This window comes from Suricata suricatta, chromosome 5 (assembly GCF_006229205.1).
Source record: "Suricata suricatta isolate VVHF042 chromosome 5, meerkat_22Aug2017_6uvM2_HiC, whole genome shotgun sequence".
NCBI lineage: Eukaryota > Metazoa > Chordata > Mammalia > Carnivora > Herpestidae > Suricata > Suricata suricatta.
Window position 1 is genome coordinate 111,499,554 of NC_043704.1, and position 16,732 is coordinate 111,516,285.

Consider the following 16,732-nt stretch of genomic DNA (forward strand, 5'->3'; position numbering starts at 1 on the left):
GATTTTAAAACTATTAAGTATAATCCCTTAATATCAAAATTCTCACTTATTTCTCAGTTTTTTTGGGCTAACATCAAGTGCAGCACCAATATATTACACAGGAAAAACGGTACTATTTCTCATCACCAAACCTGCAATATCATGTATGACACATTCTGATTTAGGAGAAAATAGGCCATTTTTTTCTTAATACTATAGTAATGGTTTTAACAAACCTTTATTTGAGAGATTAATAAAAAATGATTTTACCAAACTAGGGAGTTTAGTTACCATATTACACTTTAAGGGTTACACAGAATTTTGTCAGCCTGATGAGGTCCCTTCCACAAGCTGCTGTGGCAATTTAACACATTACGGACTCTTACAGAATTCACATCTAGACCTAGGAAAATAAAACAGCGTATCATCAGTGAAGTCCCACTGAAGCTGAAGTGTAATTAGAAAATGTGCTGTATCACGATGCAATCAAACCATGTTCTAATGCTGGTCCTGAGAAAACATGCCTGAAGTGACTGGCAAAAAAGGAAGAAAAACAGAAAAAAACAAAGCTTTATTGAATTCATCTCAGCTTTTTGTGTTCTCATGCACTTGTAACTAGTGACCTTGGTACTCTGTATTTGTTGACTTTGCTGTTATCAACAACCACAATGTTTACTTTGGGTAAAATTCAAAGCTTTTGTACATTATACAGTTGACCCTTGAACAATGAAAGGGTTAGGGGTATTCAATCCTGAACAACTGCAAGTCTGTGAATAACCTGACTCCCCAAAATATTTAGCTACTAATAGTGTACAGCTGACCAGAAGCCTTACTGATAACATAAATGGTCAATTAACACAAGTTTTGTTATATGTGCATTATATACTATATTCTTAGAAGAGAGTAAATAAGCTACGGAAAAGAAAGTGTTATTAAGAAAACCATAAGCAGGGGTGCCTGCGCGGCTCAGTTGGTTAAGTGTCTGACTTCGGCTCAGGTCATGATCTCATGATTCGTGGGTTCCAGTCCTACATTGGGCTCTGTACTGACAGCTCGGAGCCTGGACCTGGAGCCTGCTTTGGATTATGTGTTTCCCTCTCTCTTTGCCCCTTTCCTACTTATGCTCTCTCTCAAAAATAAATAAATGAACATTAAAAAAATAAATAAGAATAATGTTTAAGTGGACCTTCATGGTTCAAACCCATGTTGTTCAAGGGTCAATCGGACTAAAGTGGCAACTACATTGCCGAACCCATGAAGGTAGCAGTGAGAATTTTCAGGATATTCTGAGCAATGAGTACAAGGTTTTCCTTCTCTAAAATTTCTATTTTATACCCACATACCAAACTAACACAGGTAGAAAACCCCAAAGGATCGACTGTAGACTGAGTGATCACCACCCCCTCATTCGTATGTTGAATCTTAATCCTTAATGTAATGGTACTTGGAGGTAGGCCTTTGGGAGGGAGGCAGTTAGGTGAGGACAACAGAGCCCTCCTGAATGGGATTAGCACCCTTATGAAAGAGATCCCAGGGAGCTCCCTTGCCCCTTCTGCCCTGGGCGGACACAGTGGACCACAGCTGTCTGTGAATTAGGAAGGAGGCGCTAACCAGACACCAACTCTGCCAGTATCTTGGTCTTGGACCTCCCAGATTCCAGAAGTATGAGAAATAAGTGTTTAAGCCACCTACGCTATAGTATTTTTGTTATTAGAGTCTGTATGGACTAAGAGAGGAACAAGAGCGAGGAACAAAAACTAATTAATCCACACTCCTTCATATAGATTGTTAACTCAAAATCTTACAAGGCAACACTTAACAGAAAAGTCAGTGTGAAAAGTGTCACTCTTTCCTTCTCAAGTAGCAAAGAGTCTCATGTGGTTTTTACTTCCTGGTTTTAGTTATGTTTCTGGAGAAGCAAAATCTTGAGTCAAATTAATCAAGTGCTTTTCAACATGTACATGTTCACATTCTAAATAAAGAACAGTTTTATACTTTTTTAAAAAGTTCATTTATTTGGGGGAGGGGCAGAAAGAGAGGGAGAATCTCAAGCGGGCTCCACACTGTCAGCACAGAGCTCTACATGGAGCTCAAACTCACAAATCTGTAAGATCGTGACCTAAGATTAAATCAAGAGTTGGACGCTTAACCAGCTGAACCACCCAGGCACCCCCAAAACAGTTTTAAAACAAAAATTTGCAGACTTCATGTTATATGATTCCATTTAACACTCTTGAAATGACAAAATTATCATGATAAAGGACACATCGGTGGTTGCCAAAGTTCAGAGTTGGAAGGATATTCTGACTATAAAAGGGTAACAGCTTTTTATTATAGAGTAGTTCTATATTCTGATAATGGCGGTTAAGAAATCTACATATGTGATAAAATTTCTTAGTACAATATACGCACACAACTGGAGAAATCCACATAAGGATGGTAATCTAGTAAATAATACTGTGCCAGCACCAATTTCCTAGTTTTGATAACGTGCTATTGTTATGTAAGATATTATCATTGGGGAAAGCTAGGTGAAGGGTATATGGGAACTCCCTTTACTGTTTCTGCAACTTCTTGTAAATCTTAAACTATATTAAAATATAAGGTGTTTTGTAAGACCATCATTTTTGGTAATGCTTGTTCACAATATGGCAAGAAATTAAACCAATCCAAAGTTTGAAAAAAAGCTTTTCAACATTTCTCGGGAATGGATTTGCTTGCAAATAGGGACAAAAGTGTTACATTAAAATAAAATATTGCAGAGACCAAGACTTATGTACTAAGGTAAAAACAAATTCCATGAGACAAACGTACAGACCAGGGCTACTTTAAAACTGGTGGTACTGTTGGTCCCCATTAAATTAGACAACCTTTCTTTGAACATGATGCTTTATAATAGATATGTCTATTTTAGAGGAACTAATTGTCAATTGGATTCATCATAAAAGTCATACTGAGTCACTACAATCTTGTTCGCACATGTAAATCACTACTTACATTTATATTCATTTCACACCTCCTTACACAGAAGCAGAACTAGGAGAAACTATTGCAAGACATTTCGGAACCACTAACATATTTTACTGGATTTAATCAGTTTGAGTAACTTCTATAAGAATAGGTATACAAAGTTTATTAGAAGACACACAGAATCAGACTCTTAACTGAACATAAACTGTATTACAAGTTAATAAAAGCAAAATAAATATGGATTCAAAAGTTCTTTTCAATAACTCAATTTTTCTACGTATTACTTTCTAATGAGGAATTCATTTTAATTAGAAGTGACTAAATGTGAAACAGTGAATACAATGTAGAGATTGTTTAATACAGTGTACTGAGAGTGGATATGGTCCCTTGCTTTTTATGATTTTCCCCTGTTAATCAAAGGGGATCTGGAAATATGTTCTGTTGGAAAGAAAAATCTAGAATGTGAACAGTTCTTTTCTTTACTGAAAATAAACAACAAATAAATGCCAGAGTTTCACAAAGAAAATTTTAAAATAATCACATTAAATGTTGTACTTAAGTAACACCTTTTAAAAAATTACTAGTCTTGGGGATGCCTGGGTGGCTCAGCCAGTTAAGCATCTGACTCTTGGTTTCAACTCAGGTCATGATCTCACTGTTCTTGAGTTAGATCCCTACATCAGGCTTTGCACAGCACAGAGCCTGCTTGGGATCCTCTCTCCCTCTCTCTCTCTACCCCTTCCCTGCCCACGCTCCCTCAAAATAAATATAACTTAAAAATTACTAGCCTTTATAGATACTCACATACCATTTATTCCTCTAGGCTTGAGTTAATGAGAAAACTACTAGGCTTCAACAAGGATCCTGCGTCAGAGATGTGGTGATCATTACAAGGGGATACTTTTTCCAACCCTTACATCCACTGAAGTAACTATCAATGTAGAAAAATGATTCCATTTTGAATAAATTATCTCACTGGTGGCCTCGACCAGGCAAGCTGATTAGACAAATGGGTTTCATGTAAGGGCCATTGTTTTACATGCCTGGCATGGATCCAGGCCCTACCTTTTAGGAGACAATTAATCAAGGGGATTTCCAGGGGAAACTATCTAAGAGTAAGAATATAATTTGGTCCTGGTGATTTGATGAAAAATGGACTGATTCAAAGATGAACAAAATCCAGCCAAGCCAAACCAAAGACAATCAGCATTGAGACTGGCAAAAAGAAATCATGCTTTCTTTTGGGGCTGCTGAGCTAGTTTAATGTAAACCTGGAGAATGTTAGCCTAAGAATGAATGTAATTGATAAGAAAGCAAGAGCCTCAGGATAAAGAAAACAATTTTTGGAGTCAGGTGAGTACCTGGGTGTAGCAGTACTTCAGTACTTCACAATGACATGAGTTTCAAAAAAAAAAAAAAGCAGCAAAATCCCCTTTTCACCTGCTCTGGCTTTTTGCCATTTCCAATTAAAAGTTATGACTAACAAAACTTACTGGACGCTGTCCAAATTATTCCAAACTCCAAAATCCGTGAGTCTTAAGTTTAAAAATAGATTTTGGAAGTAAAAGATCTATTACCGATTGAAAATACCTTTACTAACAATGTTTTAAAAATAAATTAGTGTGTTCAAGTAAAAGAAAAATGGACCATGGAGTTGAATGATTCAATATAATCCCAATTCTGCCAATTTGCAATGTGAATCTGACCACTTAATCTTTCTGGGTTTCTATGAAAATGAGAATATGAGGGATGATAAACTGACTAGCTAACCTTTAAGCTCTTACCAGGTTCTTAATTTTAAGCATTGTAAGGAAACTGTCACTTTGTTAATTCGACCATAAGCAAAGTGTTATCCTTCATTACTTTATTCCTCCATCAAACATTTAGAGTGTCTATTGATTACTATACACTGTACTTGGTACAAAGAGGACAGAGATGAGTAAAACTATGCCCCTGCCACTCCATTGAGGAGTTCAGTGTGGCAGGGCAGAAAAACATCTAAACAACTAGACAATTAACCTATGTGATAACTGAAAAAAGATTCAAGTATACATGAAGTACAAAAATAGCCTGGGAGTGACTGATCATTTGAGAAGAGTGAGGGAAAAAAAGGATCCAAAGCAGGCTCTGTACTGATAGCATGGAGCCTGAAAGGGGGCTTGAACTTATGAATCTGCAAGATCATAACCTTACCCAAAGTGGGACGTTCAGCTGAAGGAGCCACCCAGATGCCCCAGAAATGGATTTTAAAAGATGAAAAGAAGTAAGCCAAATCTAGAGGAACAGGAGTCCTAGACTGAAGTAGGTTTCTCAAGAGTTTTATAAGCAATTCAATATTGATAGAGCACAATAAGGTGGGGAGCAAGGAAATGAATGCAAAGAGCTTTTCAAGGATTATGAAAGGTTCCACATGCTATGTGAAACAAGATGGAATTTACCCTATAAGCACTGAGAAGCCCCTGTAAGGGTTTTTTCAAACTATTTTTTTACTTGTACATAACTGACACATTGTATATAACTTACATTCATTTCAGATAGAGTTTTATCAGATTTTTTAAAGTACTGTTTTATGCCTTTTAAATAGTATCTGACTGGCATATCATCTAACAAATTATAGTCATTGATAAAAATGTGATGAATGAACTGCAGTAGCCAGATTGATATGAGGGGTCATGGTGCTTAATAACAAAGATCTTAAAATGCAGAATGGGAAAAGGTGCCGTTTAAGGTTCCTTTCAAGTTTGGGGGGCATAATCCCCATCCCCAAAAGTAAACGACCTTTTTGTTAATGATTTTTCCTCCTTCTGCAGAAACTATCCATGGCTTAATCGAACCCTCTTTTCTTTTCCCTCCCAATTCCCCTGTATTTGGTACTCATATAAGAATCCCAGTCATTACCCTAGTCCAGAGTCTTCCCGGACACAGTCCAAGACTAAGTTAATTATCTTTCCTAAAATTATAAACTCTGCCTCCAATTCAAAATCTCAGGAATCCTGTAATAATCAAATTCTAAAATACTCATAACCATTTCAACATTAAACGTTGCTATCATTTCCAGAATGGTCACTGCCATGAATCCAGACCACTTTTTCATCATTTTAAACTTATACTACCACCCTTCCACTCTATTTAGTCCTACTAATTTCATTAAAGCAAGGAGTACAGAATTTGGTACTACTTAAATTCAGCAGTACTTAATGTGTCTGCTCATTTTAGTCATTTGTTTGTTTTTCCTTATTACAGAATTAAATGACTTTCGTCAACACGATGTGTCACCATATAAGAGTTCTTATAAAACCAGAGTTTGCAGACCCAGGGTAACAAATTCAACTAGCATTTTCTGTTCTTATCTCTCTTCCTCAATTTCAGTGGAATCTGAAGCGACAGGGAGGAATGATGGACGGGCAAAAGGGAGGGGAATGCTGAAGCCCAGGGGCGGGGGCATCACTTCCGATTGCCACGCTACACCAAGCAACCCACAAAGACCCTCTAGCTCTTTCACAAACCACAAGGAAAGGTGGATCAGACACCAGTGCTTCTCGGGTAATCCCCAAGAGCAAAGACACAAGAAGAAAAGCCTCTGAAAAAGTCCCGTACTCGCTCAAGACCCACCTGTCAGTAGTGGCGTGGACGGCGCCATCTTGTCCCGGAAAGAGAAACCCATGCGTTTGGGTCAAAGTTCACGAGGGCCAAACCCGGCCCCTACACGTCTTCTCAGGCACCGAGAGAGCGCATAGCTGTTTCCGGTATCAGGAGCCTCGGGGCCAATCCACTTCCGTCGGGAGATGGCTGTGAAAGAAGAGCCCCAACGCGCACGCGCAGGTGTGGGACGGCACTTTAAAGAGAGTCGCGGGGGCCGGCTAGTGCTGGTGCACCAGCCTTCGCCCTCCCTCTGCTTCTTTTTCAGCAGGCGGAGTCCGCACTTCCGCGGGGCGGAGCCCGTCCAGTGCTGACGTTGGCAACCGAACCCGAAGTAGTCCGAGGATACGGACAGCACTGCTCGGTTGCTGCGTTGCGTTTCCTTCCTCTTTCACTCCACGCTCCCGGCGGCGGCCAGAGCGGCGGCGCGAGAATATCCCGGCTGCCCGCTGTTGACCCGCGTGCCCACTTCTCGGCCGGCCAGTCCGGCGTCGTCAGTCCGTCGGCGGCCCCGCGCCCCGCTAGCGCTCAGCACCCCCGCTCGCCTCGCCCAGGCCCAGCGGCCGGAGGTAGCGCCCCGCCTGAGAGCCTCCTAGCTCCGGCAGCGCAGGCACCGGGACCAGCGCGTCGCAGCAGCCAGAGCGGAGGCGAGCTTGCGAGTCCAAGGGGTGGCTGGGGCAGGTGGTGGCGCCGTGAAGATGGTCGCCAAGCAGCGAATCCGTATGGCCAACGAGAAGCACAGCAAGAACATCACCCAGCGGGGCAACGTCGCCAAGACTTCGGTAAGGAAAAAGAGCAGGCGCCCGTCCGTCCCGGAGCCTGGGTCCAGGCCAGGTCCTAGGATCGAGTTCTCCCCAGACCCGAGGCTGGGGGCCGGAGGCCGAGAGCTGGACGCTAAGTTGGCGGGGCGGGGCAGGGGGAGGGTGGTTCGGGGAGGTGGGTGCCTGGGCGAGGAGGTTCGGGAACGAAGGGGAAACCTGTGAGCTGAGGGGACCTGGCAACCTGGCCCGCGGTGTAGCCTCCAAGAGTCCGGGGTCGGAGTGGGTTTTTGCATTTGAAATGGGAATTTCCGTTTTTGCAGAGAAATGCTCCCGAAGAGAAGGCGTCTGTAGGACCCTGGTTATTGGCTCTCTTCATTTTTGTTGTTTGTGGTTCTGGTAAGTGTTTGGGGGCTACCATCGGGTTGGATGTCGGGTTTGGGGTGACGTGGTAACCTATCAGTGGTGATATTTCTCAACCCACCTGCCGGGAGCTCCACATAAGTCTCTTTCGTCTCTGAACCGAATTACTTGTCCCACATATGCACAGAGGGAGGTGCTCCAGAAACTTCTCATAGCTTGATTTGTGCTCACAGGAGATCAGAAAAGGAGGTCAGGTCTTCAGTTAGTAATGATCAAGTTGGAAGAAATTTAGACCAAAACAAAACAAAAAAACCCTCACGGAATGAGAATTTAGAATGTTTTGTAACCATATTATGAATATATTTGCAAAATGCATATGAACATGATGTATGTGTGGATGTTGAACTTAATTTAACGTGTCCCGGAATCTAATGCCTTTATGTCTAAATGGGTATATTTTGTAAAGTAAAGCTCATGCAAAGAATTGGGTCAGTATAGAGGAAATGAACCTGATTGGTAACTTACTGTTGGAGACAAATGTTTTTAGATTAATTAAACAAACGTTTGACATATGGTAGGAAAAACAAGTTATTAGGTCAACCTGCTATTAAAGTAATAGATTCCTGCCTCTGCACATGGATTACAGAATATTTTACCTTTCATTTATTGTTAATATGCAAGCTGTTGATATTCTTTTTTACATTCTGACATTCTAAAGTTACTGAGGTTTCTCTTAAACGGTTCACTTCGCCTGCTTCCTAAACTTACTAGTTGGAAGCTCTCTTGACACATGGCCAAGAGCCAAGCAATTTATATAACCTAAAGATTATTCAGTTTCAGCTTTGTGAGAATGAGGAAACATGGTTATATTATAGCCCAGGCCTTAGAAGGACACTTAATATTTGGGGGATAAACCAAAACAATTCTATGCTAGAAAAACCTGTTTGCTTTGGTGCTTTAAACTTTTTCTAAAATGACTGTGTATTGCAAAATCTCTTGGACAGTTAGAATTCAGAAAAGCTGGAAAAAAAACTTATGGATATTGAATTGTTTTATGAGGGTAGGCTTGTCTTCACTTCAATAAGTTACATAGCATTTGCAAGTAATTTTAAGCATGCTCTTGGATTCTCGTGAACTACCTTAATATCTGTCAGTTGTCAGACCTGTTTTATTCAAAGCATGCTTACTAAAACATTTGTTCTTTCTTTTTGCAGCAATTTTCCAGATTATTCAAAGTATCAGGATGGGCATGTGAAGTGACTGACCTTTAAGATGTTTCCATTCTCCTGTGAATTTTAACTTGAACTCATTCCTGATGTTTGATAACCCTGGCTAAAAACAATTCAGTAAAGCATCCTGCCTCAGAATGACTTTTCATATCATCCTTCATTTGTCATTCCAAGGTTTCTCCACGAGTCATTCCAAGTTTTCTAGTCCATACCACAGTGCCTTGCAAAAGCACCACATGAATAAAGCAATAAAATTTGATTGTTAAGCTATAGTAGTGGACCTACTTATTCAGTCAGTAAAGAGTAAGTTTTTTTTTTTAATGTGGTTGTCAAAACCGTATCCAGTGTAGATAATTAGATTAAATCTATGTAGACAGCCTAGATTTTGTTAACCCTAATGTGTAAATGCAATTAGTTTAAAATTTGGAGTCATGATTTTTATATAGTTAGGCACTTTATTCCTATATCTTGAATTGAAAGCACACTCCCATATAGGGTAATGTCACTGTCCTGTAATAAAGTGCGTATAAGTGGAACATAATAGTTTTCCCATAATCTTTAGCCCCTAAAAATTTTTAAAAGCTTCTAAATGTCTAATATAAAGGGAAATGCTTATAGCTACATTATCTCTTTTAACTATTATTTCTATTACACGGCCTTGGATTTTGCATGAGTCATTATAGTAATGTAAAACGCCATAAGAAAACTTGGTTGAGCATTTTGTAACTTTGCAACTTCAGTCTCACTAAAAGCTACCATGGTGGAGTAAAATCAGGGAAAGTTTGTTTATGTCACCATTGATTTTGCCATAATTACTTTAATATATCAAGGGGTCTACCATGGTAGACAATATTTTAGGGGAAAAATACTACTAAATATGGATGTCTCAGGACATCCTGATGAGTCCGATGTGCCCTAAGACATCTTAGCATGTTAATAGCACTTTTAATACCAAAAAAGGCATATCGACTAAGAAGTTCCTCAGTTTGGAAATAATTTTCTGGATTTATGGTTAAAATTTTGTTAGGGTACTAGATACATCAGACTAAAGTGCCATCTGGAATTAAATGGATTTGCTGATAAGGATCAATCTTTAGTCTTCCCTTTGTTGTATAATTTTATAGGATTATGATTAAAATTTCTTTTTACTAATGGTAAGGGTGAGAAGGCAGGTTTTAGGTTTCTGGTACTTTGAAAATTATAAGTTTTGGCTATTTAAATACTTAGCCATAACTTGATTTAAAAAGAAAAGCTTGAGAGGCGTTTATGTATCAATGAATTGGAAAGAAAGCTGCTTGTTTGCTTTGTTAATTGCCTCAGGATATCTCTTTTAAAATAAGCTGTTTTAAGAGGAAGAGAAGGGAAATCTGCTACTTAGTCATACAATTGTGAACCTCAGCGTTTCTGGTCCCCGTCAAGAGGGGAAGAGTGAGGGAGAGGAGTGGTTAAGGATGCTTAGGGACTCAACTTCTCCAGAACAGGAAAGGAATCAGCTGACCTGGGGCCAGCAGGTTTTTATCTGCAGTTACCTGCCTTTCTCACCCAGGAAATCAACACTTGTTTCCCTCTGAAGCAAGTGTCTTGGTTGACTTATTCTATTTTATTGTAACTTTAAAAATGAAAGTTATTGTTCGAAATTTATAGCAGGTGCCTTATTCTTTGCTTTGAGTCAAACCATTCCGTATCAGAATTTCCCTTGATTTATTATAGATAATTGGCTTTAAGATGTTAGGATTTTTTGTTTTTTTTTTAATTGTATAATATCTTTATTAATTTGACTGTTAAGTTGCTACGGCTAGTAATCATTTTACATATGTAAAGTTGCATTCCCTTTGTATTTCATGTGTGATTTCCTAATTGAGTACATTTTATATTAAGGATGGATTATGCATGTTTGGGTCAATGAAAGCTATGTTTTGATTTATCCTTTAAAAATAAAGTTCCCAGAATATTTGATTCCTTCTGAAAGGAAATGATTTTACAGATTTCTTATCAGAGTGTACTTTTTATAGTTAATAGAAAATTATTTTAAAGATTGCCTAGTATTATGTTGTACTTGAGTTAAAAGAACTAGTACCCAAAGGCACAGATTAAAAGTTTATAACTGGAAATCGGTAGCAAGAAGAACATGAAAAGTGGCTTGGTCAGGTAAGCAGCTGACTCTTGATGGCAGCTCAGGTCATTATCTCACGGTTCACGAGCTCCAGCTGTGTGTTGGGTCCACGCTGGCCTTGCAGAGCCGGCTTGGGATTCCCTCTTTCCCTCTCTCTCTCTGCCCTCCCCCCAATCTGCTTGCTCACTTGTATGCACTTGCCCTCAAAATAAGATTACCGTAAAAAAAAAAAAAGGAAAACTTGAAAAGCACAGTGAATTAAATATTGGCGGTGGCGGAATCCCCACCTAGGATTCACCCTCATCTCATTATCGAGGTCTCATTCCAGGAAATATCACAATTCTTTTCATCTCCCTTTCCCAATTTTGTCATCCAGTGTTGAACCTTATATGATAATACTTTGTTGGGGGTTGTCTACATGATCCAATTACACTTTGTAACTTAGCTATAACATTTTGAGGAGTTGTTTATGACTTCATTGTATCTGTTTGGTTGTGTATAATGTTTAAAATAATTGAGTGGGCTTCCCAAACTCGTAAAGATTTTCATTGTAATGGGCTTTGACTTACTTGAAAGAAGTGTGTATGCTCTACTACAGGGTGGTCGCTCTTCTCACTGAGGTTTCTGGGGTTTTGCTGGCATAAAGGAGGATCATGTAGAGCTGGATTATGCTCTTGGCAGGTTCATCAACAAAATTGTATTGGTCTTAACAGCATCTAAAATTTAGAGCATCAAATTTTCTAATTAGAAATTATTTTGAAATTTGATTTTTTACCTCCCTTTAACGTACAGGTTTAGAAGCAAACCAGAACTTTAAAAAGCAGGAATTGGGTTCAGTAGCAAATTCTATGTGACTTCCTTAGAGAACCCTTTCCTGTCTCAACTTTATTCCCCTGTAGCTACTTGTACTGCTTTATCTTCAAGTTGAATTAGGAGAGAAATGTCCTAATTTGAAAAGAGTACTAATGCGCAATAAAAGGCTAGAAGTCGAGCTGAAGGGGGAATCTCAACTGTCAGGACTTAGATAATTCAAAGTAAATTCATACATATTACAGAATCATAAAGATGAAAAGGACAGGCAATTTAGTCCAACTGAATTTATTCGATGAATACTGAGTAACTTATGTGCCAGATATGGAGTTGGAGCACTCTGGAATCTTTCAGTCTAGTAGTGGGAGAAAAGACAATAAAGTGAAAACTATAATTGTGGTGAGTATTTCAAAGGAAAAGTAAAACCAGATAAATGGTGTCTGCTCTCACAAAGCTAGTTGAGGCAGAGGGGAAACTAGAACCAAGGCCTCCGGACTCAACCATACCCTAGAGAAACAATAGAAATGATTGCAAAATGTCTATACAGAACACTTCTGTTTTCATGAACTCTTTACTTCTGCATTTAGAAAAAAAGTTAATTAAATAAATGCTTTTGCATGTTGCCAGTTCAAAGAAGAAAAAGACTTGTCCTTTTATAGATGCAATTTCTTTTGAAAATGAATTTAAGTGACAAATATACTAGTGATGTTTCCTGTACAGCACAAAAATAGATCAAGTCAGTAACGTTGTCCACTATAACATATTCCAGAGCACATTTTAAAAAAGTATTTTGCTATATAGTCTTAACTGTATTTTGTTTTAAAATTTTCATCTATGATGTTGAAAAATATTACTTGATAGTCTGGTAGCCAAAAATAAATGCAGTCATGTGCCCTCCATAGATTCTTTTTATTACAAAATTTCAGTGACTAAGCCATGTGTGATTTTTTTTTTTTTTTTTTTTTTTTACCGTGTGCAAACTTCTACTCTGGGATGCAGATAGAACAAATCTGCAAATTTAAATAAAACTATGATTTCAATGTCATTAAAAGCTTTAGTAACAGATTTTTCATCTTTTCTCACTGTTAGGAAGAAAGTCTGAACCAGGAGAATAAAAATAATTGATTTTAGAGCCAGAAGGAACTTTAGAAATGATCTTGATTAGTAGCCTCTTTCTTTTACACTTGAGATTGTGGCCTAAAGAAGTTCACTTTCCCATCAGCAGTAATGAATCAGTAGCAGAACAAGGATTAGAAAACTAGTCTTGTGGTGACCAAATGGGACCTTCAAAGGTTGAGTGCCAAGGAATTCTAATTTTTTAGGAACATCTTATTTTACATTACATGGTAATCTCAGAAAACCCTGTAAGTGTACCATGAAGGCAAAATCTGAATACAATGGCTTCCCACTGGCATTGGAATCAAGTAACTCTCTAAGCTTTGATTTTCAGGAGACTTTACAACATAGCCCAACCTACCTTTTCAGCTTTGGCCCCCTAACTTCCCTACTTCTCTCCATAACCAAAGTCTACTTTCACTTTTCAAATACCTTGTGCTCTGTTTCTGCTCATTTCCCTTTACATTACAATACTACCTATTCTTCAAAGTCTAGCTTAAATTTCACCCCTGTCAAGTTTTCTCTTAATCATGGAAATTAGAAACACTCTCTTTGGGATTGATGACTCTGACCAGTTAGCATTTATTATGTTGCCATGTTCATTAGTTTTGTTTCTTAGTTTCTCAGCTAGAGTATAGAATCCTTAAGAGAATCCAAATTTTCTTTCATTTTCATTTTTCATCTGTCACCACCTTCAAGCCTAGTATGAAACTTTACACACATAAAGAGAATTCAGTGTTTTATATTTTTAATTTTTTTAGTGTTTATTTGTTCTTGAGAGAGAGAGTAAGTACTAGCAGGGGAGGGGCAGAGAGAGAGGGAGACACAGAATCCAAAGCAGGCTCCAGGCTCTGAGCTGTCAGCACAGAGCCTGACACGGGGCTCAAACTCACGAACTGTGAGATCATGACCTGAGCCAAAGTCGGATGCTTAGTGGAGTGAGCCACCCAGGTATGCCTTAGATGAGTGACAAAGAGAGCACCAGATGCCACATCGAATCAGAATAATCTTTAAAGTAAGAACATGTCTTGTAAAATAATCTCCTGACACAACAGTCAACCCTACTACTTCCAATCTTGGCAACCTCTGCTTAATGGCTGGGCTTAGCACCAGAATCCAGTCTACCCTTGAAACGAACTCTCTCAGGATTGGCTTGATATTTGGAAATAAATCAACAGTGGTATTTGTCCTTCAGGCATATTTGAGAACCGTTCATTATGAGTGTCATTGAGAAAACCATAAAAAATGCTTTATAAAGAAAGCTGACACCTCACCACACCAGTCTGTCCAGTTATAGGGAGAGTCAGCCGTGCTGTGTAGAGAAGGTGCCTGGGGGCCATCAGCGGAAGGGACAAGGATGTCACAGGGGGTGCACCTTTCTCCAAATCAGACCACGAACCCAGAAGGCTCTGCTCCTATGAAACCAGATCCAGTCCATAAAAGGGGTAGCTTGTTCTCTTCACAAATTCCTTTCAGCAAGGCCATACCACACAGACTAGCATTTGTCATGTGGTTACCAAACCAGATCTCATCCATTGGGCAAAGGAGGGCCCATCTGGGAAAATGCCATTTATGCAGCCATGTGGAGCTCTGGACAACCGCTTAACTCTTGGCAGCCAGGAGCACCATGGGGTCAGGGTTACACACCAAGACTCTTCGAGTTTGTTTTCTGCCTGACACTTGCACCAATTAATGAACAACTCTAGATGCCAAGGCAGTAATGCGTCTGGGGTTGAGACAGATTATAATTTCCAATAAAGCTCAAATCACAAAGATAAACACGGGCAGTATCCAAGCACAGTTCTACCTAGCTCCAGCCCTGGTTACTTATGCACAATCTGCTGTTAATTACAGGTGGATTACATGGAGAAGGGAGGTTGTGACAGTCATTTCTGCTTGACCGAGAACAGCATCGAATTGCTTTTCAAGGGAAAAGCTGGCTCGGTCAGTGGAATATGCAAATCTTGATCACGGGGTTGGGGGTTCAAGCTCCATACTGGGTGTAGAGATTACTTAAAATCTTAAAAAAAAAAAAAGAATGCTTTTCAAGGCCAGATCGTTTTCTTTGCAGAACATTATGTGAAAGTCCATCTGCACTGCCAAGTACACACAGGGAAAGTGGACCAGCAGAGTTTAATACCTAGCCTAGGTCAATGGTCTAATCTATTACTCAAGAGTATGGCCAGGGAACCCACAGAAACCTGGAAGCCTGTTAGGAATACAGAATCTTGGGCCCCATCCAAGGCCCCTGAATCAGAATTTTCAGTTTCACAAGATCCTTAGGTAATTCATGTACAATTAAACTTTGAGAAATGTTGAAGAGATCTCAGAGTTCTGGTTCCCTGGCCATAAACAAATACCCAACTTCCTTGGGCTTCGTTCTCTTTGCCTACCAGAAAGGAAACACTTACCCTCCTGTTTCATGCAACTATTATGAAACCTAAGGACGGTAAAAGCACTTTGCAACGCTAAAATACTGTATGTAAATAAGATTCACTAACTTTGTGAACTGCAAATATAAGCCATTTCTGATAGGGCGAGGGACCTTCCTTGCTGAAAACAGAAAGTAACAATAGTCTCTGTATTTGACTTGGCAGGAAATCACCTATTTCTTTGGATCACTTGCTGTTTATACATTTTGAACTATAATTTTACTTTCCCAAAGTTCTGCCTTCTGAACAGTCTCTTAAAACTTATGGGACTGTGAATCCCCTCCAGCTAATTAGGAATGTGATAAGGTCTATTGCATTTGGGAAGCTGAAGAGAACCCAGAGTGTATGCTGGTCTCAAAGATTGCTTGTCCACACAGTTATCCCTGCTTTAGAGGCTCTCGTGACACCCCTTTTATCACCCCCACATTGCTGGGGGGATACAGTGGGCACAGTTGCAGATAATGCTACCTTCGACATAAAAGGGTGCTTGCTAAGTATATAGAACCCAAAATTTGCCCTCAGAAAAGACTTGAATCCATGTAAAAAGAAAACAGAAAAGCATTTAGAAAAAAAAAAATGGAATTTAATTTGATACCGTCACTCATTAAAAAAATATTTTAAAGTATTTTTTTAATGTTTATTTGTTGTTGAGAGAAACAGAGTGTTAGTGGGGAGGGGTGGAGAGAGAAGGGGACATAGAATCCAAGACAGGCTCCAGGCTCTGAGCTGTCAGCGCAGAGCCCCCAAGCAAGGCTTGAACTCACAAACTGTGACATCATGACCTGAGCTGAAGTCAGTCGCTTAACCAGCTAAGCCACCTAGGTGCCTCTAACTTCACTCATTTTCAAAATAAACCTAGGGGCCCCTGGGTGGCTCAGTCAGTTAAGTGTCCAACTCTCGATTTTGGCTCAGGTCATGTTCTCCTGGTTGGGAGAATGACTCCTGAATCGAGCTCCACTGTGGGCATAAAGCTTGCTTAGGATTATCTCTCTCACTCTCCCCTCTACCCCCACTCACGCTGCGCTCTCTCTCTCAAAATAAATAAATGAACATAAAAAAGAAAAGAGACTTAGGGCACTTTAGGGCAACTCAGTTAGTTGAACGACCCACTCTTGGTTTCAGCTCGGGTCATGATCTCATGGTTTCGTGATTTGCTAACAGCAAGGAGCCTGCTTGGGATTCCCTCTCTCTCGCTCTCTCTCTGCCCCTCTCCTACTCTCGCCGTCTCTGTCTCTCTAAAATAAATAAGTTAAATTTAAAAAATAAACATGAATTTTTACAGAAAAGTTGCAAAGATAGTACAGAAATTTCTTTACACCCTTC

At 39.5% G+C, this 16,732-nt stretch overlaps 2 protein-coding genes across 3 annotated transcripts in view; one reads left to right on the plus strand and one right to left on the minus strand.

Annotated features, from left to right (window-relative positions):
- The window catches only part of EIF2A (eukaryotic translation initiation factor 2A), a 29,710-nt gene extending 23,003 nt beyond the window's left edge, over nucleotides 1-6,707 (minus strand). The window contains exon 1 of one of the 2 annotated variants that reach the window (XM_029940054.1): nucleotides 6,562-6,707. In XM_029940054.1, coding sequence (XP_029795914.1) covers nucleotides 6,562-6,613 — 52 coding nt within the window. In that variant the 5' untranslated portion in view covers nucleotides 6,614-6,707. The remainder of the gene's footprint in view (nucleotides 1-6,561) is intronic. The other variant, XM_029940055.1, reaches the window with a different exon arrangement.
- Nucleotides 6,708-7,193: 486 nt separating this feature from the next.
- SERP1 (stress associated endoplasmic reticulum protein 1) lies at nucleotides 7,194-10,906 on the plus strand. The gene is made up of 3 exons (XM_029940056.1): nucleotides 7,194-7,370; nucleotides 7,670-7,745; nucleotides 8,924-10,906. Exons 1-3 carry the CDS (start codon nucleotides 7,287-7,289, stop codon nucleotides 8,962-8,964), a joined length of 201 nt encoding a protein of 66 aa, XP_029795916.1. The 5' UTR covers nucleotides 7,194-7,286; the 3' UTR covers nucleotides 8,965-10,906.
- Nucleotides 10,907-16,732: the final 5,826 nt, after the last annotated feature.